The 26,905-nt window shown below is 39.6% G+C and overlaps 1 protein-coding gene across 1 annotated transcript in view; it reads left to right on the top strand.

The window, feature by feature from the left end:
- The window catches only part of c19h1orf94 (chromosome 19 C1orf94 homolog), a 37,851-nt gene extending 13,715 nt beyond the window's left edge, over nucleotides 1-24,136 (top strand). The window contains 5 exon segments of the mRNA XM_084739432.1: nucleotides 5,747-5,818; nucleotides 7,255-7,275; nucleotides 15,147-15,224; nucleotides 15,226-15,264; nucleotides 24,025-24,136. Coding sequence (XP_084595558.1) covers nucleotides 5,747-5,818; nucleotides 7,255-7,275; nucleotides 15,147-15,224; nucleotides 15,226-15,264; nucleotides 24,025-24,136 — 322 coding nt within the window.
- The last annotated feature ends 2,769 nt before the right edge of the window (nucleotides 24,137-26,905 follow it).

The raw sequence follows: 26,905 nt of genomic DNA, 5'->3' as shown, positions 1-26,905 counted from the left end.
TTTAAACCTCTTCTGTCTCAGTAATCAAATCCAAGATATTAGATACTGCCTCTAAGAGAGAGCAATTAAGTTGGAGCTCCTTTTATTGTGTTGGTGAGTTGGCATACCTAGGCTGGCAGTTGGGTGCCACAGCATCCAAACTAAAAAAAAAAAACAGAGCAACAAATTGACAATTAAAAATGTTCCACTCTTGGCAGACAGAGAAAAAGAAGTGAGTGGCCAAACTGTTTTGGTTTAGCAGCCTGATCGATGGTCTGTTGCAAATGTAGGATTGTTAGAAACAAGGCACGTTTGAAGGGATGTGAGAGGAGGAGGGTTGGCGGGAATGAGGCTTGCGCATTTGAGCCTGTGTGCCCTTCAGCTTGTGTAAGTGCGTGAGAGGCAGAGACATAGGCCAAAGTTTTCCCTCTTGCATTCTTCGCTCTTCTTCCAGCTAATAAGCCTGTCTCTGAGCTGTTGCTAGGCTACACAGGTCTGTTGTTATTCTCTGGCAGGTGGCCTTTTCCTTCCTCAAGTCTATGAGTGTGTATGTTTGATATCAGTGTGTGATTGAGTCAAACAGAGAAAGGTAAAAAGACAGAAAAACGCAAAGAGCGAAACAAATACGATCAGAGCTTGACCCTGAAGATCCATGAATTACATCACTGCTATGTGCTACTTTTTCACTCCACTTTTGTTTTTTTGCTTTTAACCACATAACAGTTCTTTTGTTGTGTGCGTTTTTTGTGTGTTTGCATAATCGACCTGTTCATGGAGGAGATTACACAGGCTTTAGTTTGAGTGCGCCTTAAGCAGCGTGTCCGTTGGATGACGAACCTGTATATTCAGCTTGTGTGAACTCAATCGGCTGAGGCAATCTTTAAAGTAAGGAGGTAGAAAAATCTTGTAACTAGGCAACAAAACAAGGTTTTTATGTGTTGTGTTATGTGTTCTAATGGAAAATACTTCAAAGCCCCTAAAGAATATGGGACGGTTGTTGCTCCTGTGACTGTTTCCACGGGGGTGGAAAGAGAGCAAGGGCAGAGGAAGCCATAATCATCTCTGAGAGAGATCCATAGATTGGTTTTGAGGTGGGCACAAGAGCCACAGACTTGATTATTGGTCCAATCAATGTGTTTGTTCATAATCAGGAAATCTGCTCCCTGCCTCTTTCTTTTCTAAGCCCCATGTTAACCCTTCAGTCCCTGGGAGAAGATACCTGAGCTGCACATTAAATATTTATGACATACACTGTAAAATATTTGGTTAGTCACTTAATGACAATTATCCCATAGATGCTGTATTTCATACAATGGTAAAATTAGCATAAATATAACTACAGCAGTTTTTAGCATACGGGAAAATGAAGTACAGCATTATATACTGTTATAAAAATGTTACTGTAATTCATTTTATAGAGCTACTGTCAGCTATATAACGCTATTACTAGTGCTATTATTTATTACTATAAAATACCGTTATTTAGCTGTTGATGTACAATAACAAAGAAGACAGTTTACCCTTACTGAGTCCTGACACTTTTCAGTCTATGCTCCAATAAGAGATGAGCAAACTTGGTACCCAGTGGAGCCTGGGTCAACTTTCTCCTTTCCTGTTTACTTATTTAGATATGCAATGTGCTCGGTTCATCTATCTTGAAAAGGAAACTACATTTTGAAGATGGATAAAATATGTTGCTGGGGGACCTGTAATAATATTCGCATTCTTAAGTGAGGTAATGTTAGCAAATCACTAACCCTACATCAGTCATTATTAAGCTAGTTAGCTGTTATTTTTATTTATTTATTATTTTGCTAACGTTAGCTAACTTAGGATGCCATGTCTTATGTCACTTTTACACGAAAAGGAGAAAGTTGCAAACGTACCAAGTTTGCTCAACTGTTATAGGAGCACAGTGCAAAAAGAAGTGGGACTTAGGAAAAGTCAATTAAAGACTTAACTGCACAAAAGGCAGTAGATTTATTTTGCAGTTGGACCAGTACAGTGATAATGATTCAGAACTATGATATAAAATTGTAAACAGATCTGTTTTTAAGCAAGACCGTTATTTAAAATGAAGTCAAAATGTATTCCTGTTATGTTACATGCAAACATCCAAAGCCAAACTCAAAGCACATTAATTAACATACAGAGTTTAGTTAACTTTGTGTTTCAGCCTAAACTTATCTAACATTACAGAATCAAATTAATTTAACTGGTCTTTTATCAGCTTCTAACTTACTGACAAGCTAAAAGGATAGCTGTGTCATGCTAAAGTCAGCCATGGCTTAATTTTGGTAACATTACAGATGATCAAAGTCACTGGCAGTGTTTGTGGACCAGACTGATTCAACTGGCACCCAATGGGCCAAATCTGACTCTTTAACGACCTCAATCTGTCTCTTTAACAGTTTATGCACATGAAAAAGGTGCATCATTATGATTTTAGTCAAATAGCCCTCTAACATTCTCAGTTAAATGCAACATTTTGTTTATTAAAATAACAGGTATGTTGTACTTCCAATCTAGGATTACAAAAGGACATTGTTTTTCTAGTACTTTTGAATGTTTCTATTCCAATTTTGAAAACTAATAAATTAGAGATAAATGGTGAAGCAGGTGTCAGGTCAGCAGACAGACAAGACAGAACAGGACGTCTTCTACCACGATGACTCCTTTAGTCTGAAGTGAAAGTTGTGTGGAAAATTTCCTGAGCTCTGATATAAAAACTTAAAACACAACAAAATATTGCACTCAAATCAACTACAGTCTTTCCTTTGAGGACGGAAGCTTGTGGTTGTTTTTTGTGGTCAATTAGTGTTACTGTATTTAGATTTACAACAATATTTTGTCAGAATGCATTTAAAGCCAGTAAACATGCTGTACACAGCTTACACAGTGAGAAACTGTTCAGAATACCGTAATAATACTGTGAAAACAAAAACTATTTACAGTGAAAACAAAAAAATATTTACAGCGTACATAAAAAAAAAGGTTGTTCAGGTTAAGGCTATAATAAGTACGATTTTCACAGCGCCAAAGCACAAAATGACCATAATATACTTGCGGGGGTTTGTTGAGCATTACTAATGGCTCAAAGATAACTTGCCAAGTGTTGAGGTTTTTGGCTTTCAGAGCTCACTCTTCAGTCCGCACTCTGTTTTGGATCAAACCCCCCGCCCACGCGCTGGCATTTTCAAATGCTCAAAGATGGAGGATGGGTGAGTGTATGAGTGAGCGCCTGGCATCACAAGACATTTTGTTCTCCTGCTGAAATGCAAATGACAAAGCAGCATTGTTATTATTATTATTACTCCGCTACTTTGCATTGTGATAAATTACCTCTTCACTGCAACTGGCAATTGGCTCGCTGCTCTAATTAGCTAATTTGCTCATCTCTGTGGTGAAAATATGACTTTATGATTAATACAATTTACAGCCTTTCAAAATATATAATAAACCTTGATTGATGACAATTGTTTAATAAGAATGATTTAACTTAGTACCTTTTTTCTTATTATAATGTTATGTTAATACAGCAAGCTAAAAGCAGTAAGCCAGTCATTACTGAACTATTGTGCTTAAGGTTTATGAAGCTGTTGTCAGCACAGCATAAAACACTGTTATTTTGACTGAAACAAACATTAACTTTTTATTAAGCAACTTAGTCTAGTCTAGTCTTAGAGTCTGAATGACACTGTGTTTTCAGCCACTCAAACCACCACATTTATTTTTCATTTTTTAAATAAACAAAGTTCCAGCAGCCCTAAATACATAGATATGGACGAGACTAATACCTGTTGATTATGGGACTACATATATAAACAAGATGCTCCCTGTAGGAACATAAAAATGTCTCTATGCTGTGATCGGTCAAGTGCAGAAGTTGTAATGGGTCTTTTTGGTTTTTATAATGGTTGTTCAGTATCTGATCTGGTGCACAGGTTACATTTAATGGTAAATTGGTGTATATACTGTGATGGATCCAGCCCTGTACCTCCTTCCTGTGCACTCAAAGGCTTTCTACAGTCAGTTAACTGTTTACAGCTGGTGTGGGTAGAACTTGCATGTGATTATGGTGTCTTTTAAATTACTATGACATTGTTTGTAAAAAGACAAAAATAGAGACAACCCTGGAGACGCCAAACACTAATCACCCTTGTTCACAGGAGATTAAAAAAAATATGTAAGAAATGTTTGTTACTGCATTCAAGTGAAAATGAAATTTGAATTCCTCTCACTTTTGTGGAAGGAAACATAAGCTATAATGATGCTGTCACTATTGCCCACACTATTCAATTAGTCAGAGAAAATAAAGCCTTTTTTGGACACATTTCTTAAAACAGCATCTATCTGAGCCTCTGGGTGGGCATTTTCCTTGGCATCTGAATGTTAGTTTTGTTGGCAAAGGTGCTGACAACTTCCATGGTGCACACTTGACTGGAGTATGTTGTAGCCTTGTAAAACTGACAAACATTGATACAAGACAGTTTTCCCCCCTTCATCTAAGTCCACATAGCATTAACATTAATTAATTTCCTGCTAGCTGTTGCTCAATAGTTGCTGTATCTTACAGGAGACAATGATATATAGATATAATAAAACGAAGTAAGGAAGTCTGAGAACGTGACTAAACATCCTGTGAAAACACCTTCAATATTCCTCATCCATGAACATGATTTCTGACTGAGTCATGTCAGTTAGATTGTCATCAGTTACGGTGGCTGTATAAAAGTGAAGATAACTCCCATGATTCCATGCTACTTCACAAATTTATCATTCTACATTTTTGTGTTATTGTTTTAATGTGACAAAGACCCCTATTGGGAGAACTTAGGCCCACATATTGTGCATTTAAAGTCTCGGCCAGCAAACTAGGCTAACTACCCTCCACTCTGTAGGTCATGCTGACGTTCAAATCGAAACACAGAGTAATGTACAACACATACGTAGGCTTAACAAATGAAGAGCTTAAATCACACATGGTACAAAGCGACGGCTAACTCTGTCTCCCACTCAGCTGGTTAACTGCCTGTGTGGCTGTTGAAACTGAAATGATTTCACAGTCTTGCCCACATAGAATTTGCACCAATAAAATAACAGTATTGGCATTGTCATTCAGAACCAAACCTTTTCACCCCAACTGCAAGAAAACAAAACAAATAAACAAAAAATATATTTATTCCTGTGGATAATTACAATTTTTGCCAAATAAATCTGCAAGCCCAAATAAATACTGATTTCTAAGCAAAAAGTATGGCTTAATAAAAGAAATGGCACCTTTAATATCAGCGAGAGACTCCCTGCTGCCGTGACGAGACAACTTTATGGGACTTTTCGGCTCCACTTGCCTCTCTATGATATTGCAGTGTAGGTGTTTTGCTACCTTTCTTTATGGAAACCCTCCAAAGTAATTTGTCCAAATTGTTTTTCTTGAAAATATTGCTACATTTTTTTTTTACTCCACTTCCATTGTATTTGTGAAATATTGCACGCAGACAGTTCACTGAACTCATCTCTTTACTTATTAATTCGGTTTGCCAAGGCGAAGCTGCCCAACCTGGTGAGACTGTTTATCTGCGAAGGAACACTTCAGACCTACTCCTCATTGACACCTTCTTGGCTCTCAATCTAGTTACACATTGATTCCTTCTTTCTCCTCCTCAGGCATATTCTTCATCTGTGTTTTTCTCCACCTCCCTCTCCATCCTTCAATCACTTGTTTATATTCTTCTAATCACTCGTTTAATCTCCTCTCTTCTCGCAGCAGTTTGGAGCCCGGCAGCATCGAGCCAACTGTCCTCCAGGACTCAGATGTCCTCGTTTTCCTTTCCAACAGGTGAGGCCCGCTAACAATCTCATTTTCTTCCTGTCCCTGAAGTTCGGAGCCAGTTCTAATCTGCGTCGCCGAATTTACGTCCAACTCTAATTTACGTGGGAGTCTTTGTATGCACAGCGCAGCTGAGACGCCGCTCGCCATTGATTCTTATTTTATTTCATGAAACTGTCAGCTTGTATTACATATAAAAGTGCCACTGTTGTGTAATAAATCTTCCTCAGTAGAGATTAAACAAGCTTTGTGGGAATGATGCTAAATATAAGTCACATTAGATTGGAATGCGCTGCACACATGGGAATCAGAAGAGTGTGTATGAATGTGTGTATGTGCGTGTACACTTGTGTTTTTTTGTACCTACAGGCGTGTGCATGTGTGTGCATTTGTGTGTAAAAGCTTGCCTCACGCTATATAATTGAATATGGGGAAAAAAGGGTTTTATTTGTCCGGGTGTCACTCCTGATGGATGCCCTTCATAAGACAAGCACAATCAGGGATCATTCCTCATCTTTCCTCCCACTCCTTACCCTTCCTCTCCATCATATTTTATTCCCTTAGCCTAACACCTACTCTTTTTTCCCCCCGTTTTCTTTGTTGGCACTGGTAGCTCATGGTGTCACAGCGAATTTCATGCTGCCACATGTTGTGTCTGGTCTGTCCTAGTTGAGAAGGAGGCAGGCTGTCTTTAATATTAAGTTCTACGGCCATCATGAGGCAACGCAAAATGGCAGAGCTTTAGAACAGACGGCTTTTTGCTTTGCTCCGCCATCATCCATACATAATTTTTCACTTTTAAGACTATTAATTATGCATGAGAAGGATAGATGACTGGGTTCTTTAAGGCCACAGTATTGTTTTTCAATGCTTTGATTACAGCTGGTGCACATTTCTTCCACACTTTGAGTGTGACGTTTTGGATGTAAGCCGTTTTTGGGTGCTGCCATGAGCTTTCAGAGGCTCCCGCTGTGTGCAAATCCTCACACATTGTTAGATTAACATAAAATGGAAGTAATTCATGCATGCATGGAGGATGAATGACAGACGCTAGCAAACTAGTGTCCCCTTGTGGCTGTTTGATTCACTTGGCCTCCGATCACGGATATGTTGGACTTTGTGTTGAACACTGACCGTCTGACAGTACAACCAAAAGTTTGAAGAAGACGATGGGAGTTCCATCATAAACACAATGTTTTGACTTTAATTGCCACAAAACAATTTTAACTTCTTATTTGACAAATTCTATAATTACTGGTGGGGCACTCATGAACACATCAGTACTGGTTGTTGCTCGCCCACTAATCATGTGGTCTCGTATTGCCAGACGATCTCCCCATTTTATTTTAGCACTGTGTCAGCACTGGAGAAAGGTCTAGCTGAAGCCATTAAAATTCAGGTATGCGGAAAAAACCCTACTGCTTATTTGTACTGTTTTAAATCAGTCAACATTTTCTTGGGTGGTGGTGAGCACAGGATGCATAGAAGATGGCACTGAAAAGCAGCGCTGGGGGAGGCAGCAGAGGGGGAGGAGGATTCCACATACTCGGCCAATGACAGGCCTATACCCTACTTCCTGTGAACTGGACTGTTAGTCTTGAGACCTATGCTACGCAAGCGAGGCATTAACACCTCTCTTTCACTTGTGTACCAACGTTATCATCACACGATTGGATCTGTGAACCCCTCACATTACTGGATAATCATTAGTGCTGACGCGAAATTTGGTCAAGATTTTGTTTGTTTTTGGGATAATGAGCTTAGCTTTACATGATCAGAAAACTGACAGTTATAAACAGCTTTCTATTTTGACCACAGTACTCATTTTTGAATGCTATGGCGTTACATGTGCCACCTTTAAAATACAATGCAAACATAAGATATAATAAAATACAAAACAATAATATAAGATAAAAACAATAACATTTGTAACAAGACATGTTGGCAATAAAATAGTATAATTGCATTAATAAAAAACTCTTTTAAAAACTTACCAATGCCTCTGCAGCTTTAGATCTTTGAGCAGGGACGTCTAGAGGTGAGAAGCCCTGACTGCAAAAGCCTGGTCACCGTTAATTTAGAGGTGCGATTCAGGGGCAGCCAGCGGAGCCCTGCCTGAGGATCTGAAACTGCATTCTGGTTCATAAGGGAGCAGCAAATCAGCAATATAACTGGGAGCTAAACTATGAAATGCTTTAAAGGTACTCACTTAAATCTTACAATAAACTCTAAAACTGACTGTTAACCAGTGACGAGAAGCTGAAACAGGCCTGATATGATCGTGTATTTTAGTATCTGTTAAAAGCTGAGCAGCTGTGTTTTGTGCCAGCTGCAGGTGAAGGCTTAAGCCTGGATACAGTGAACTACAACCAAGATTAAATAAAAGCAAGTATGACCCTCTCCAGATCAAGCATAGAGGGAAAAGACCTGATTTAAGAGATGCTTCTTGAATGAAAAAAACATGATTGAATGACAGTTTTGGCAATTCTGTCAAGTAAAAAGCTCAGCTGCTGTGTTCCACAAGGATTACACCAAGGGCAAGGATTACACGAACAAAAACAGTCAGCCAAAGTAGTAGGGCAAACTGTGCACATGGGGTAATCCTTATGTTTTCAAGTAAGCAAGGTTAACTTGTGAGTGTGAGGGCTATTCTTCAACATCATGATCAGCTACCTAAGGATGACCATAATGTCGAGCCGTAGGTCACAGCAGAAGCTAATGTCACTCACTTTAGGCCCTATCTTACACTGATCTAAAGTGTGAGTGGAAAGCACAAGGTGCAGTGGATTTAATTTATTCAAGATGTGCTCAGATCCACCTTCCCACTGCTGTCTTGCACGAGGGGCGCAGGTGTATCCTGCCTTGTCCTTCACCTGCAAGTTTAGGCTGAACATGCAATAAACCAGTCAGAAAGTCAGCTCCCATCACCTTTAAGAGGCAGGTTTGCCAGGAGCGGTGGTAGCATGACAGCAGGTTTACCAGGATGAAACAAAAGATTTTCAAGCGAGGAGACAGATCTCCTGGTTCGAGAACTGAAAGTGCAAGAGTGTGCAATATATGGAGACAGCAAGACATCTCCAAAGCAGCTTCACGTGCAAATAGTTTATTTTACATGAACACCAGCAGAAAGCAATACAATAAATGAACTGCAAATGTCATGCAGATATGTAACTGGTTATGTTTTACACTGAAGCACCTTGAAATTATGTTGTATATTATAATTTATTATTATCATCATCATTATTATGCAGCTTCACTGGCTGAGGAGTGAGGAGAGGTGGAGAGAGATGGTGCGGTCGAGAGGAGAGGCGATCCAGTCTGCTGCGAAACTGCTGTCTCAATCTGGCTCAGGTGGCCCACCTGAGCCGATCGAGGAGCAGTTACATGGCTGTGCGTGCTCTCCCTTCTTCTGCTCTTTCTCTTCATCCTCATCTCCTCCTCCCATCCTCGCTCCTCTACTGTGGGTGTAGGACACAGAATCAGAAAGTGTTCATGAAGTTTGAAGTGCATAAAATTACACACGGGTATATCAATCCAGCTCTGACAAAAGCACGAGTAGCTTTTTCTCTCCAGGTCGGACTGGTCTTGTGTGGTCAGATGTAACGTCTTGCTCATTTTGTATGTTATAGATCATAATTGTTCAATCTTTGTTTTTCTGGATCCCATTAAACATGTGGTTGCAAACACTGCAGCTGCTCCAGCTGTCATGCTGACTTATCGGTTAAAGACGATCTGACAGCTGTGATCCTGTCCCCTGCACACTTTGCAGGTCTATTGAGATTTGTTAGGCTACATAATTATAATAATAATTCCTTTTTCCTTATTAGTGAGATTAACTTTGAAAACAAACACGCACGCGCACGGCTGTTAAACATAAATGAAAGGTGTTTTGTGATTGTGGAGATGTGTGTGTGCCTCAGCCAAGCGCGAGACACACACACAGCCCCCCCGCCCACTTTTAACTTAAATATTTACGCTTTATTGCAGAGAGAAAATATGCACAAAGGACACTTTACTAATCCAAAATCCTGTGTGGGGAAAAGACTGAACATGAGGTGTTTTGTGATTGTGGAGACGTGTGTGTGTATGTGTGTGTGTGTGTGCCACGGCCAACGTGCTGGTTGCTATCTTGTGCATTCAGACTGATCGTGCCACAGACTTAACGCTTCGACCACGTTTTAGCTGGTCAAAGACACAAGTGGTTTTTACTCCAATGCGTCGAGCACAAGATAGCAAACATGCTGGGCCTTGCCTTTGTTTTGCCTTCATCTCTAGACCTCCCACTCATGGCTGCACACAACAGGCGCAAGTGCAATTGGTATCTTGCAGATGTGGCAAAAAGGGCACTTGCACTGGTGTAAGATGGGGCCCTTTGTGTTGTCACATTATGTACTGCTACACAGGCAGTGTATTGAAAATATAAATAAAAAAAACAAGAGCATGTTGTACATATAACACCTTATCTACACTGGCAATGAAGCAAAACAGCACACCAGCAGTGGCTTCACACCTTCAGCAGCTTCCAAGCTGGACGTGTACTGGCGATGCTCACAGTTAGGCACAAAATATCCACACAAGCCCAAATAAAATAGACATAACATATAAAAATATGCTTTTCATTGCAGTTACGCACATTAAGTGTGAAGTACAAGCTGTTACATGGCCAGTATAAACAGCTGTACTGATGTAAACAGAAGAGTATCTGTGTTGTTGCAGTTATGTATGAGGTGTGCAACAACAGAAAAAGCTTCCAGTCTATACAGTCTATGGAAGAAACGCCATGCAAACTTCTCCAAGTCCATCTGTGCCAATTTGCTTATGTGTTGCCCATGTTCCAGACTGCATTACAGCAAGAACAACAAGGCAACTCTAATCAGAGTTTAGCAAAACTAGGTTTAAATAGTAAATCCAGATTTTAAATTAAGCAGAGCTCTGTTGCACAATTCAAAACTAATCTCAGTTTAGTAAATCCAAGTTTGTTGACGTAAACCAAAATTAAAGTGTACTGAATCAATTCAGTTCAATATGGGGATGCTTGCCTACCAGAATTTAAATGGATAAATAAAAAGTAAATTTAAGTACTCTCGGGTGGGGAAAACTGTTAATTCTTAGCTGTATTGTATTTCTTAACAAAACGTTACATTGTTTGCTAGCTTACTAAAATGTTTAGAAAATGTTGCAAAGCTAGTTACAAGTTACTTGAGTATTTTGCTCAGTCCACCTCAAAAAGTTGAACCTCTTCAAGTGTAAGTTGAAAGTTAATACTGGAGCACATTTTATATTTAATCTCGGTTTAGAGTAAAAAGTAAATGAAGGTTTACAGAGGCATACTGTATTTTTACTGTATTTTAAGTTAGTAAAATAGTTTAGTAAAAGTTTGGTGCAACATAATTTAAAATTAAAACATGACTTAATCAGCCCAGCCTTAGTGCCTGTGTTTATTCAATGTCCATCCAGGGTTCTTTAACCCAAACTCTTAAAAACACACAATTTCTTATTTACCTCTTGTGGTACTTGGCTGAAGATTTCTAAGGTTTTGAGATTTGCATTTGTGAGATTTCTGGTGAATGTGATTTTATTTGCCATGCTCTCTGAAACTAATTTGAAAAAAAAAAAAAAAAAAAAAAAGTAGTTCCAATAAAAAAAAAACTATTTGCAGCCAGGTCTGTGGATTATCCACAGTAACATAACTATTGTTTTTGGAAAGACATGTTTCTATTGAATGTTTTTCGAGTCATTTTTCTGTGTTGTTAGGACCACAGTTGAAATTACATTCGACCTAATTACACTGTGGTAGAAGTGTGGCTGGGCAATCAAAACATTTGAATGGCTAGATACCATTAAGGTTAATTGAGAGATTTTTTTTCAATTTAGGTGCAGTACCCCTTACACTGGAGTTGTGTACTTATTGTTTTCAGAATCCAGCCAGAGAAAAAAAGTGTTCATAGTGTTGAATGATACCCATAGAAAGAATCATCACCATGATCCCAGTGCAGCAGGAAGGCAGCTGTGATCACAGGTGCTTATCACCCATCTATATCATGTTCCTATAGATATAACACTTCACGCTGTCTTGTTATCTGTGACAGACAAAGTGAAAAATACATCCTGTGTGATCACAGTCACCCTGACTTTGCTTCTCTTACTTGTACTGTACAACTGTCAGTTTATCAACCACCAAAAGGGCACACTCAGCTTGTGTTTTTATTGAAGCATCGTTGACATTTGAAATCAAGCTATTTAGTTGCAGCAGTTTAAACATCACAGTTTTAATTATTACTAATGCGTCTGGGTATATAGCTTTGAATCAGCTTATTTTCGTCCGAGTTCTGCATGCATGCGAGTGTATTTGCATGCAGCCTCCACCTTCAAAGCCGCTGCATGCTGATTGTTCTCTAAATTATGACTCCATCCTTAAAAATGTGCCCTCGCCGTGGTCATTTATATTCATAATTTGTAATTACTGTGAGTTTAAAAGCTGATCCACAGCTGATCGCTCTGAGTGTTGCCTGTGCGTGCAGTCGTGTCTGTATGTGTCTGCTCGTGATGCATCATGCATCTGATATGTGGGTATAACACTTAGAAGAAACTCCAGCACTGGCCTCATTCACCTTGTGTGGTGAACAGCAGTTGCCAGAGGGGCACGTTTCTCAGTTACCTTCAAACAGATCTAATAGCTGCTCAAAAGACGCACATGATTCACGCTGTCTCCCGTCTTCCTTTCCACTCTTTTTAGCGAGGCAGAAATACGCCTTGTTGTGGTGAAATGAGTAAAGATTTGACTGAGTCGATGAAACCCACAATTAATATTTAACAAAGCTCTTTAAACTTACATGCCGCCTTTGCCTAGTTGAACCGAAAGAGAGGGAGAGGAACAACAGAGAAGTAAATGAGTGGAAGATGGGGGAAAGGAAAAGATCCTTTCAATTTTCTGGCTGCAAGACGGTTGGAGTCCTGAAACTCAGGAATAGATGGTTGGCTTTTTGGTACCCAGAATAATGCTGCTGTACTCGTTAATTTTCTATAAATAAAGCCCATGTAAGGTCACATGGTTCCTTGATGTCATCACTTAGTAGGAGAGAGGGTGACAGTTACCCCCCCTCATGTCTTGACATATTAAATGAGTAAACATGCACCCTGTGGCGCGTGGAGGTGCAGGGAGCGCAATGAAACTCAGCATATAGCTACCAGTCATGTGGAACGCCTCCACCCACCTCTTCACACTCAAGACAGAGGGGAGGAGATGAAGGAGCGGGAAGAGAGCGATGAGGTAGATGAGAGAAAAAAGTGTGGGAGAGGAGAAAAATAAGGGGGTGGGGTGCCTAATGGATTATTCCAAAACATTCTCTTTGTTTATCTGATGCTCTGATTTTGGTTTCTCTGAAGCAGAATCTTACCACAATATGCACGTTAAAACGTTCGCCTTACACATCTGTCTCTTTAGGTCAGTTCTAAAAACATCCCAGATTATAACACCACAGCATATAGTTCCAAAAACAGCTTGAAGCCTGTATTTTTTTTTTGGTGAATTTGGTGACATTTTGGAGCTAGGTAGTGATATTTTCCTGTCTTCACCTGTGTTGCAGCTCGACTGGGGGCAGCTACAAATGAATTTTGCCATTTAATCTGGAAGACTCAAGCCATCTCTGTAGATAAGGTTAGGGGCAATAATGATGTCCACATTAAAGGAACAATTCACCCCAATGTCAAAAATACATATTATTTTTCCTCCTACATATACGTACTTTTTAACCATTTTATACAGTTTTGGCAATATTGGGCATACAGATATCTGCCTTCTCCCCATCAGAAAGTCAGCTCTCATCACTTTTAAGAAGCAGATGCACCAGGATGATGGTGGATTTACCAGGAGAAAACAAAAAACTCAACAGCAATGTCTCTTTCCAGCAATCAGACCTTGTTGTGAGCAGTTTCAGTTAGGAACTGTTTTCTTTCTAACAAACTACACTTGCCAGCTGTATCAACATGCAAGCTAGCTCTGTGGTGCTAAAGTTACAACTTAGCCAAGGAAGAGGTCATTAATGTTTACATCCTGGGCTGTCATCAGCACGAGCCTCTCCAAGAGTAGATGCATGCTTCATTCTGCGCGGTGACACCACTGGCAGCTGTAGTTCAGTAGAAAGAAAGTAGTTACTTCCAACATGAAACTGCCTACAAAAAGACGTGGATTATCTTGAGTGACCAAGTCATGATTTCTGGAAATTGCTATTGAGTAGGGCCTGACCAATAGTACATTATCAGGTCCAATGCTGATTAGGATATTAGGCAGTAAAAAAAAAATTCCATTATAAATATATCAGCCGATACTGCAAAGGTCCCTCAAATGTGCTCATCAAACATTTGTAACATATATGTAATTAACGCAGGATATTTTTCAGTTTAAGAATAAACTTTACTGTGGTCACCATAAACTTTTATTGGTAATTTCAATAATCATAAATAACCATAAGTAAAACTTTTTATCGGCACATATCAGGTAACATATACACTATCAATGATATAGACTGATGTGATAGGCCAATATAGACAATATATCTGTCTGGCTCTACTGTTGGCTTTTATAAATATATTTTTTCCCACTTTAAGCACAATTACCTTAGTGCCATCTATTTCCACTGTATTGGAGTTAAAGCAGACATCTTTGTTCTGCAACTCGAACCAAAACAATCTAGTTGAAATTAAGTTGAAATGCCAGTGAATACAACTGAAAGGATATCTGAGGAAAGCAACTATCTTCATATTAGCAAAACCATATCTACAGCAAACCGTCTGCTCACAGAATTTAGCCAAGTTGCAAATTAGACATGTAAATAAAATCCGCTGGCACAAAGGAAGTTATGTGTTTTACAATAACAAGTACAAAAGGCTTTCATGAACTTTCATCAACTGGGTCAAAGTGAATCACTTCAAGTACACAGATCAATCAGGACAAAAAAAGCAAAAGTACTTCTTTTTACATGACATGGATTACTACTTAAAGATGAAGGAGAAAGAAATAGGCCGGGAGGCAAACATCCAATTGACTGTGTTTTTATAGAAGGTTAGTTTTGTTGCAGTATTATTTGCAGCAGTAGGATGTTTCATGAAAAAGGGACCTTACGAATCAATTCTGCTTTCTATCACCAAGTCAAGCTCTTTTCACTTGCATCAAAGGCAGAGAACAAAAAAAATGTCTTTGAAATGAAATAGTTCACCCTTTTTCAATCCGTCTTAAATTCTGTGATGCTTTTCATCAACAGTCTCTTTGTGCCACTCTATTTTCTCGGAATTTCAAATGCCATTTTCTCCTTGCCTCCTTTTGTGTGCCTCCGGTGAGCACGCGGGATCGACGGCTGACGACAGCAGGAGTTGATAACCGGAACTCCACAACAAACGTTGAGGGCGACTATCGGTGTCGCAACCCGATCTGTGTCAGACACAAGGCGGGGTGAGAGGTGAGCGCTGCAGCATTTTATGGTTCAGCAGTGCCATTTTGGGAACACAAGAGGAAGAAAGAAAATGAAAAGAGCGACATGGGATTTTTTTTTTCTTTTTTCTTTTACAGCCATTAGAGCCTTTCTTTTCAGTCTCACCGTTTTTCTCTCTGTTCTTTCACCTTTTCTTCGGCCTGGTTGCCGCGTGACCTCTATTTACCTCTGCCTCACACTGTTCCTGCACTTTCTTCCTCCTGTCCTTTTCTCGACAGTATGAGCTTGTATGTGTCTCTGCATCTGTGTATTTGTGCATTGTATTTTTAGCCCCAGATAACCAGTAAATGCATCATTTAGTTTGATAACACTGTGCATACAGAAAGCTTGGTTTAGATCAGTAGTTCCTCATTGAGTGGATTATAAACTGGATGTTATTTAATACCAATAACTAATAGAGATGCACAATCCACTTTTTTATGTTCTGACCTTATTCTGATACCAGATAATCAACTGACACCCATACCCTACCACACTAAAACCTTATGTTTTGATTTTCTGTGTTTTTTCCATTTTCAGTGTTATTTTTCTTTTATCTCCAAACGAAGGTCAAGTTGAATTATGTCGTGGTCACACTACATGAATTTCAAAGTCGTCAGATCACTGTGCAGCTCACGCTACACAACTTTCTGCCTTGTAAATGGGAATGTTAAAGTTGTTGTGCTTTGCTCGCAACAGCTGTTTTCACATGTGGACTCCAAACTGTCCTGAGAATCAGGTCTTGACATCGTCCTTCAAGCACCAGGAGAAGGGGGACTACTCTGTGATGAAGACTGTGTTTATATCAGTACAAACCAAGTCTCAAAAGTAACAGCTGAGTCAACAGCAATACTTTTTCCAATATGGCGAATGCTTGTTCCACCACACTTTCTTCACCATCCTGGGGAAAAAAATATCAATGCCCAGGAAGAGAGACACTTTGTGGCATGTTGCTTGCAAGATACACTCTTATTTTTCTGACTGTATTTTGATGTTTTCACATCATAGATGATGAAGCTCAAAAATATCAGACCCATGTAGGCTGATACAGATCACCAGATGGTCTGTATGAAAACAAAACTATCAGGACTCTGAGCTGCTGTATTCACATACATGTGGCTCACCTAGACTAAGGCCTAAGGAGCTGGCAGGGTTAAGTCCAGACCAAAAAGTGTGGGCATTTGTGTTCGCACATACACCTCCTCTGGGTAGTTTCTAGATAATTGCAGAGATGCAGTGAATGTGTGAAAGGGGGTTACATGACTGATCAGCCACAGGGGGTCACATTTACAAGATCCTTCCCTCTCCCTAGGAGGCTGTCTGCTCTCCAAACTACATTTTCTCATGAAAGCACGTATTAGATATTACATTAGATTATTAATACTGAAGCATCAATGTGTAACGTGTTACTGTTGTTGTCTCACATAGCCAGACCTGTCTCCACAGTGCTGCACTGCTGGAAGTGGAGATGGTATGAACTACTTGATAACTTCATAACCACTCCTGCTACTTTATAACTACTTTTTGCTCATTTTTTATATTTGGGCTTTTCTGCCTCTTGCTCCGGTGCTCTTCATCTCTACTTTTCTTTGTCTCCCTCTTGACTCCTCTCCTCTCCCAGCCCATGTCTGCTCTCGCTGACTGTAGTTGTCGCATGGCTCCCTGAGCCGTCCCAGACAGGACCAGTAATTAAACCTGACTGATATCTTATGGGTGTCTGCGAGTCAACAGCGAACGCTCTCTGAGTTTTGGACGGCGTCTGTTAACAGTTCACACATAGCGGATGCCATTCCAGGAGCGCACACCAATTTCCCTCTCATCTTGGGGATTTGTCAGCTGCCTCCAATACATGTTGGCGAGGTGGAAAATCAGGGCTCAAATCCTGTTGTGTGATCTTGGCTTTAGCTAACTGTTAATGTCTTACTGAGTTGCAGTACCCATCCCATGTTATGTTATGTTATGGTGGGTTCAAGGTCCAGCACAGGCTCTGACTGTACATCTGACTTATGGAATTCTCAGAGATAAAGAATATGGAGACTCTGCTACAGCATGCTGGCTTTAGGCCTCAAACTGCATTATTACATATTTACAACTCATATAAACATCAGACTATGGGATCTGGATTGGTGCGTGGAACTGTGATGTCAGTCCAATATCAGATGAGTGAATTACGTCAGTATGGTCATCTGATACAGAAACCTGATCAAATTGGTCCCAACTCTAATAACTAATAATGAACACTGTTAGAATTTTTTTGTTTGTTGGGAGAAGCTGGATAGTTTACGTTTAACAAATGTTTTAACAGTTTATTCAGAATTTTTAGGGAACCATCTCAGCTTTTCTGCGTACTTGCTAACAATTTTACACTCACAACAGCAACAAGTAGTGTTGATAATTGACTTTGCACATACAGTAAAGATCAACATCACACCAATTTGTAATCCTATTTAGCTGTTTATTTTCCTCCTGAATACAAATGTGGGAATGCGTTCCGTTAAGCAAGTTTTCATTTCTATTTTTTCGGTTTGAGTTTAGTTGAGTTAATGTGATCTTTCCACATACACTCTGGTTACTGTGAAAGTACATCCTGGTGCACAAGAATGGGACTCACTGGTTTATATTACCAGAGGATACCAATATAGGCAGTTGATTTGAGATTGCTTTTGTGACGCCTGCTTCTGTTGGACAGAGTTGGGTTTTGGCAAGAGGGCTTGTGAAAAACAGTGTGGGATTTTTGTCTGTGAGGAAGTGAGAACAAGAAAGAGAGGGATTTTTGTTGACCATCAAAGTGATGGCATAAAAGGCATATCACTGCCAGGCCAATATTTTCCTGTCATCCAAATAGCATCCAACTGTTATCCTCGCCTTGATATTTTTTATTTGAATTTCATCGTCTGGACGTGAGTGAAGACACAAAGACGCAGACAGCAGCGCGCTGTGATGGGAGCACACAGAGTGACGTGGACGTGTACACACACAGTGACGTGAGTGTGCACCCACATGCATTCACAGATATGCATATTTATGAGATCTTTCTGTCTCTCTCTGTCACACACATAAAAATGTAGTCATCCTCACACACCAACCGTCCCCTCATGCACATGTACACACAGCTAATCACTCCAACGGACATGTGTGCGCCAGTAAATGCAGCACCTACACGACAGTGAGGATCAGTGAGGACAATCAATCAGCAATCAAGCATCTTGTGACTGCTCCCACATTTCTTCCTTTTGCCCTCTAGTGTCTTAAATATTTAGACTGTTTGACATCAAATGCATACATGAATGTCAATGAGGCAGATCTCAGTCGCCTAATCACACGCACACACACACATACGCACACACAGAGAAAAGACTGGGCATGAAAAAGCAGCAGGATGCAGTCAGAAGCAACTCATCTCAGAAACCAGCGACAAGAGCAGAGCCCTTTGTAGTTTATGGCTCGGTTATTGTACAGTTGAGCTCCACTTTTGGACATCTTGATTCGGGATAGGTAGAAGATTGTGGACATGGCGCAGGCCAAGAGAGATCTTCTGATTGTTACTTCAGGGAAATTGTCTGTAGTCTTTGACACGCAGAGGAGGAAAAAGCCAGTTTGAAGCATCCTTTTTTATGGTGTTGTCTTATTCTCCTTGAAAGTGAAACCAGTAATAAGGCAGCCCTCTGAAGCGCCTGTCTATCAAGGATCTCATCTGAGACGAGGCCACACAGTCAGTTCCTTTGCACCTCAGGAAGCAACATCTGCCTCCGTTTATTGCCCGGCAGCCATGTCTTGAGGCTCTCAAACAAAACACTGCCCTTCATCTTTATCTGCTGATGATGCTGAGGTTTAGCCCTCATAGCATTTCGCTTATGCCAAGACTCACAAATTAGATAATTTCAAAATGGCACAATATCCACATATTCCGACCCCATCTCTCCGAAGACTAGACTTCCAGACCTTGGATGCATTTCCAACAAAACAGGCATGATAAATGAGCAAATACAAATGAAGCTAAACTGGGAAATAACAAATGTAAATGCTGGCACTCAGGAGGGCTGAGATCAGGCGTGGAAGAATCTGCCTCTGAATGATATTTAGGGAGGTGGCTGAGCGCCAGACGTTTTTGTGTGGTGTTTAAGTTTCTGGTGGAAAATTTGCTATTTGCCAAAGCATTTATTCACTTAGTACTTTCTATGTTTCCATGGAGCTCTCAGGGTTATTAAATGTGTCTGTTATTAGCAGTGAAGTATTTTAATCTCTCAAATGATTTAGGTGGAATACACACATTCTACAAATCATTGCTGCATTGACGTCTTTCAAGAGGCAGTGTGAATAGTTGAGGGTTGTGCTGCTTTTTTTACTCCTTCTACTCAGTTTGAATGTGGCTTTTGTATCAGAAATCATGTATTCTGTCTCAAGTGTGTTTGTATAGCGCCTCTAACCGCGTGCATTCACAGAGTGACACACCATATAATCAAACCTTTAGAAAATAGCAGCTGCAAAAGTAAAGATTTTAGTAAGTCAAACTGGAAATACCACCTTGCCAGCCCAATTGAAGGTGACAAGGATGCTCCAGACATCTCCAGGAACTCCAGACAGTCAGCTCTTTTATCTCGGCCTGTGGGAGACGCAGAGTTTAAATCAGGCAGTGAGGAGTCGCCCTTGTTAAACACTTTTACAAAACCGGTCCCTTTAAAAGCGACGTGCCCGGGATAGACATGCTACATGAAATTACACTCCTCCCTGCACACTGCCTTGATAAAATTGTTTGTTTGAGCCTAGAGCATCTAATTGTTTGTGCTACTCAGAGTTAAGCACTGAGCTGAGTGTGTGAGAACACAGCAAACACTGGGGCCTGCGCCTAGCAAAGCCAGCCTCCTGCCTTGATGCAATTATTTTTTTTAAATTCCTGTCCAAAAGATTTGCGGGCAAATATCAACACGTTGGAAGAGGCATGTGGCATCCTTAACTTGTATTTGTGTTGGGATGTCTGAGAAATTTGTATAGTACGTCAGGATCTATTTGCAATAATGTCAACACTTTTACTTGATGTAGTTAAATTGAGCTTGGTGAATTAAAGACCTTGTGAAATGAAGAAAGGATTCAATCTCATTTACTTCCTGACAAACATATTATCTGCAATAATGACATTAAGCAGCACCAGTAGGTGTGAATAAAGTTTCCAACCTCTGAACCCTGACATTCAGCACTCTGTGGGTTGAGGTATACCAAACCAATTATTACTTATTAAACAATCATTATTCACTGCAGGTCAGAGGAAATGATCAGAGTGGTGAAATATTCAAAGCAAGGACTCTTGAACAAGTTCAGACTTAATGTATTTACATGAAATGGAAAACAATGCTATTTACTTTCACATATTTCTGTGTTTCTTGTAAAAACAGGCAACTAGAGAGGGACTGACAGGAGTCAGTAGCTCTGAAAGAGCATTAACGCTACACCTCTCCCAGCCATGCAGCTACAGCAGTCTATTAAAGATTAACTGTGTAACATTTAAGAGGATCTATCGGTGAAAATGGACTAAAGTATTCATAAATGTTTTCATTAGTGTATAATCACCTGAAAATAAGAACTCTGTGTTTTTGTTATCTTAGAATGAGTCATTTTTATCTACATCCTCTTGCATGGAGGTCACCATGTTGCACCATGATTTTTCTGCAGTAGCCCAGAATGGAAAAACCAAACTACAGCTCTTGATACGGCCATGTGCCTTTTGCGCGGGCTTCGCTAATACCGCGGTTTCTCTATGCACTTGGCATAGTTTCACTGGTAGACACCACTAAATCCGTCATACCGGTCCTTAAACCAAGCCGAATCTTCCTAATCCCGGTAAAAGTCTCGGACAGAGTTTTACAGGAAATACAGTGTGACAGGAAACACATACAGATATGTTTTTCTTGCCAGGTTTGGCTCCTGTCATCACATGGCTGAGTCAGCTAACTTAATGCTAGTGACACTTATTGATGAGCTTCTTTAACAAAGCTATCTTCCTATTGGGAAACTTGGTAAAACAACTTGACATTGTTGTCTATACTGGTCTTGGAGGCTGTGTTCAGTTGCCCTCTGACTGTGTGAACTGGGAGACTGCTGACCCTGCTCTGTCGCCTTTTAACAGCAGCTAAGTTAGCTAAAACGCTGAGCACTAGATAGTAGTGTAGCAGTCCACTGTAAAATGCCTTGTGTATAATCTGCTGTCACAAATACCACTCTCTCCAAAGTGAATAAAGCAAGTGTCAACCACAGCCTATGGAATAAATTCTAACCAGCAGACCTGTCATGATAATATATAACAACATACTGTTGCTAGCTAGCTAACTAATGAATCTTAGCTTTTAGCTCTGTGCTACTAAAAGTTAAGGATTAATTGGCATATATTATCAAATAGGTGCACAATGTGACTAAATGGTTTCAAAAAGTATTTTTCGTCTCACCTTGACTTTAAGTGTTTGATGTTTATAGTTTGTATTTATAGCCCAGAAAACTTGGATTATTACTGGAGAACAGAATGTACCAACAGTTGATTTTTCTGTTGCTTGTGATACAGTGAGTTGTAAAGCTTTTATACTTCCAGTTGTTTGTCCTCTTTGTCTTTTATTGTGTTGTGGCTGCCTGCCACTGAGAGTTCAAAGTGGTCACCTCAGGAGCCTGCTGGGTATGAGGCCAGCTCTGCTCCAGTGTGAGTGTAAACCAGAGCAGCAGTGACTCTAAACAAGCACACCATGTCTTTCTTATACAGTTTTAAATTATTGTTTGTGTGTTATGTCCTACCTCAACACTATTACATACTTACCAACCCTCCCTACTGCCCTCTCCATATTTCCTCCCTGGATCACAATTCTGCTGTATTTCTCCTGATTTTTTTTCCCCTTTGTATTATCACAACCTTTTTCTGATAATGTACAGTGTGTATAAGCCCTGTATGACTCTTAGTCTAATGTATCCACCAGGACAACTACACAGCTACACCAAACCAGACTTCATAAGAAGAATTTCTGGAAGGTATCAAACAAAAGAGACATGCATTTTGTAAAATCTGCTGCATTAATTTTCTTTGGCACAGAGGCAAAAAATAAATGAATGAATATTAGTTTTATGCCAGAGATTTAAGCAAGTTCATGCTACTGGGAGGAATTAAAAATATTAATATGAAAAAAATATTCCACATGAAAAGCAGTGTACTTATTATGTTATTTTCATTCTTTAAAAGTCACCAGAATGCAGGAAACAAATTCACTGAAACTCATTTTTTTTGTTAGCAAAACCCTGCCTATTTTTGAGGACTCAATGTCGGCAAGTATGCACGAATGTATGCAAGTATTTTATTCTATTTCTATAGACTCATATGACAGTGTCTGTATCTGCAGAGACCCTGCCCTCTGCCTGCTTGTCCTTTTGTCATCATTTTGTTGAGTTCAGGATGTTTCTGGGTGTCAGCCGCTGGGCAGTGGTGCGATGCCGTCTTTAAAATGATGCATTTCCAAACAAATCCTACATATTCTAAGTAAAATCAAGTGAAATCAAATCCATTTAAATCAAGGGGCATATACGTTTTTTATGTGCTTATGTGAGCATACTTTTTTATGTGAAGCACTTGGTGCATGTAATTTCTTTGCTGCAAAGTACTTTGAACTGCATTTCATTTATGAGAGGTGCTGCTCAAATAGAGACTATACTTCTTTTTGTCATTATAAGTGATGTGCCATAATGCCATAATATAATGATAATATTTTGAAGTTCAGACTGTTTCCTACAAGCTTTTCTACAAATGCTCTTTTATTTTTACACATCTTATGAACATGGCAGCACCTGAGAGCTTTTTCACGCTGGCTCTCTAAGATGCTGAGGCCGTTACTGAATATGCTTTAAAGTAACATGGTGAACAGGAAATGTACAGTAAACAGTCCAAGTTTTTAGCCCACTGCCTGATGTTAATTGGCAGAAATACGTTTAAAACAGTAAACTTAGATCCTTTCAGCTGCTGTTTGAGGCAGGCATTACTCTGCAGCACAAATTCAAGTTTAATGTTATCAGTCTCTGTTCTGCACCATAAATAATATGAAGGTAGAAGATATGGAAATATTAGGCTAGTGTGGTAGAGGAGGACAGCGACAAGAGAAACTGGCTCATCAACTATGCAAATCAAATGCTTGGTCCAACTTTTTTGTATGTAATACTTTAGTGTTATTTTCATTTTTCTGATTTAGATCACTTCTATTATATCAGACCTCACTTAACAGAGAGCATGAGAGCAGAGAGCACTTAACTTAAGTGGATAAAACACCTAAAAATGAACAAAAACAATAAAACCTTCAGTGAAACACAGCCTTTTTAGTTTCTCCTGCAGGTTCATGATCATTTCTAAGAGCTTCTTAAGTTACGATGCTTTTGGAAAAGGGAAGGATTGTAGGATTAATTTTTGAATTATGTGGCATTGATATTAGAGAAGTGAGTATTTTAACTTTACATGTTTCCTTGATCTCTGATGACATACCATGGTCATTTTATGATTAATTGGAGTAAATATATTATATATTTCTTCTTTAAAAATGTCATTGGTTTAATAAAAACTGCATCCGGTCTGTTATTCAGAAGTAATAGACCTTAAAACACTGTTATTAACCAATCACAATCAAGTATTTGACAAAACCGTGTAATAATCATTTAAAATGATGTAAATTTGTGTGTAAAACAAATTACCTTGAATTTCATGTGTACTCATATCTCTCTCTTTGTGTTCCTCAGGCCAAAGGTCTTCCACTGAAACACACACACATGTGATGACAGGTGTGTTTCCACTGAAGACATTCCTGGACATCATAAAAATTCACCAGCCTCAGTTGTTTTCCCCCATTAGCAGCCTAATAAATATTTGCTTTACACAACTACAGTTAACATGTGTAATCTACTGCTTTTCTGGGACTGAACCACAGTGAGACTGAGAATCAAATGAGGCAGAGGCAAAGGACACATCCCAGCCGGTGCTTTAGTTCATTAGTGAGCATCTGTATGCTGTGCACACACAAGTTAGGCCCTAAATACAAAATGCAAACTGTATGCACTTTCCAAATGAATTGAGTGATGCGTAGTAATAACAAAATCTCATTGTGCTGTGGTGATAGTGAAATGGCGATTATTCAACAGTGCAGTCATTTTCGCCAGCAGACCTTCTCATACATAATGCATCCAAATCATTGCATTTTTCCTCCATTCTGGGCTACAATGCATATTTCATCAAGTCAGTGAAATATTAAGCACTCTTATGATTTGATATTCTCTTCCAAAAGGGATTTCAGTTTATATATTTTCTTCACATCACTCGCGTCTCCTCTGGGACCAAACTTCCGGGGATGTCTTTATTTGGTACGTTTGTTTACTGGAGAGATGTTTGATTGGTTAGCGCAAGAGTAATGATCAATGAGGCAGCCAATCAATTCAAGAGATTATCGAGGCTCAGAGGCCATTGATCCATAAGAGGGCCCGGCCACTGAGCGGCAGGTTGGGCTCATTCCAACTCATTTGATTGAAATTAGAGAGGCTCAGACTTCCCTTCCTCCCTCTGCCCTCAAATTTCAAATGTCAACTGTTATTCAGGTGAAGAGATTGATGAGAAAATGGAAGAGGAGGAGGAGGACGAGAGGTGTGTGCAGGGCGTTAAGTCAAAAATACAGAAGCACAGGTCTCCTTCTAACCCCTCAATCTTATGTCGGAATGAAAAGACATGACAGCTAATAGTTCTGAAAGCTTACATAATTTTTCCATACTGTCACAAACTTGCTGTACTGTATTTTTATGGTGCTGTCTTGTCATAAAATAATCTTGAGTTAATGAAAGATGATCACTTTTCACCCAACCGTCAAAAGTTATTCTTTGCTAAATATGAAAAGGTTGCTCAGTATAAAAGTTTCAGAGGATGTGATGCAAATCTGACATTTGCCTTAAACGTTGTTGTCATTTAAAAAGAAATCACCCTCTGGCAGATGAGCGAGTGATGTTATTGTTAGCATCTTTAAGACACGCTGCTGTGAGAACACATTTCAGGGAAATGTACTTCACCCTGCCTACTTGCAAATAACTGTCACCACAATTTACATAAAATACAAATACAAATTAAGAAGAATACTTTCACATTTTGAGAAATATTATTAACTTTCTTGCCAAGAGTTAGATAAGAGTCATGTGTATAAAGCTTTAACTAAGAGATAGATAACTTAGCATAAAGCCTTGAAGCAGGGGACAACAAAGCCAGTAAGAATGTTTTCTCAATTCTTCCTTTATGAAAGTTACATTTATGTAATTTTAATAAAGGCATGTCTTTCTCACTGCATCATTTTTTCACTCTCCTACAATGTAATTTAAGCAAACTTTGACTAAGCTATTACTCACCCGAAATGCTAATCAACTTAAAAGAGATCTATTCTTCCACTGGTTATTGTACTTAAAGGCATAGTTCAGATTATTTGATGTAGGGTCGTATGAGTTGATAGGCAGTGTATCACCTACAATGGATGGTGGTCGACATGTTGCCAGTTTAGAGAAGCAGAGAGGAGTACCAGGACAGAAGCTAAGCAATGAACTGTGAATGGGTCTGCAACAAGAGGTATTTTAGCCATTTTTTTTTAAAAAGCCCACCTAAAAAAATGACTTCTGAAGTGGTTGAAATACATCTTGCTGCTGATCCTGTCCACAGTAGTTCCTTACTCAGCGTCCATGCTGGTGCTCCTCTCTGCCTCTCCTATTCTCCTAAACCCACTTCAAATAATCCAAACTATCACTAATGTGGTTCAGAGCCTAAAAAACTTTTACGCTGCTTTTTGCAACAAGGACATGACTGGAAAAATACTTAAAGAAGACATCAACTGACGGCTGATGGCAGCCACTTACTAAGAACTAAGCTTACCTGAACACATCTTTTACATTCATCCAGACCACTGTGCATAATAAGCCGTGGACAGGTTTGCTTTAAATCCTTTCAAACATGGGCACTTCTGAATAATCCCGTGACTGTGCTGAATATTTCCTTTAGCTTGTGGATGTTTGTCTGCTCAAGTTGAAGCAGTTGAAAAACTCCCGTCAACTACACTCACAAAATTGGTGGACCTGTTTCAACCTCTGTCTTATTAGTTTAATTGACACTGACAGGTTGGGACATGTTAAGACAAGTGGCTGCATTTATCCAATCTTCTATTGCTCCTTTAAAGGGGCAGTTCAGGTTATTTGGAACAGGGCTGTATGAGGTACTTAGCTACAGTAGATGCCAGTTGACACTCCCCCAGTTAGGAGAAGCAGAGAGGAGCACCAGCATGGAAGCTAATCAATAAACTGCTGTGGACAGGGTCAGCAACAAAAGGTTTTTTAGCCACTTTATGGACCACTTAATATGGACCATCTGACATGAAACCACCATTATATGAGCCAAATATCATTCTCTCCACACCAACCAAACTCCTTTGGCAAGAGTGCCTGGTCTACCACTGCCTCAACCTGTTGTGTTACTGTGTGACTTTGATTGTCCTTTTAAAGTCACACAGACCAGCACTTTCTGCGAGGTAAAATGACTGATTTCACCTATGGAGTTTGGTTGGCGGGAGAGAGTGATATTTGGCTTATATAACAAGGGTTCCCC

The sequence above is a fragment of the Lutjanus erythropterus genome, chromosome 16 (genome assembly GCF_056507025.1).
Source record: "Lutjanus erythropterus isolate fLutEry1 chromosome 16, fLutEry1.hap2, whole genome shotgun sequence".
Taxonomy (NCBI): Eukaryota; Metazoa; Chordata; class Actinopteri; order Lutjaniformes; family Lutjanidae; genus Lutjanus; species Lutjanus erythropterus.
The sequence above is the reverse complement of the archived record's forward strand: the minus strand, read 5'-3'. Positions and strand labels throughout refer to the sequence as shown.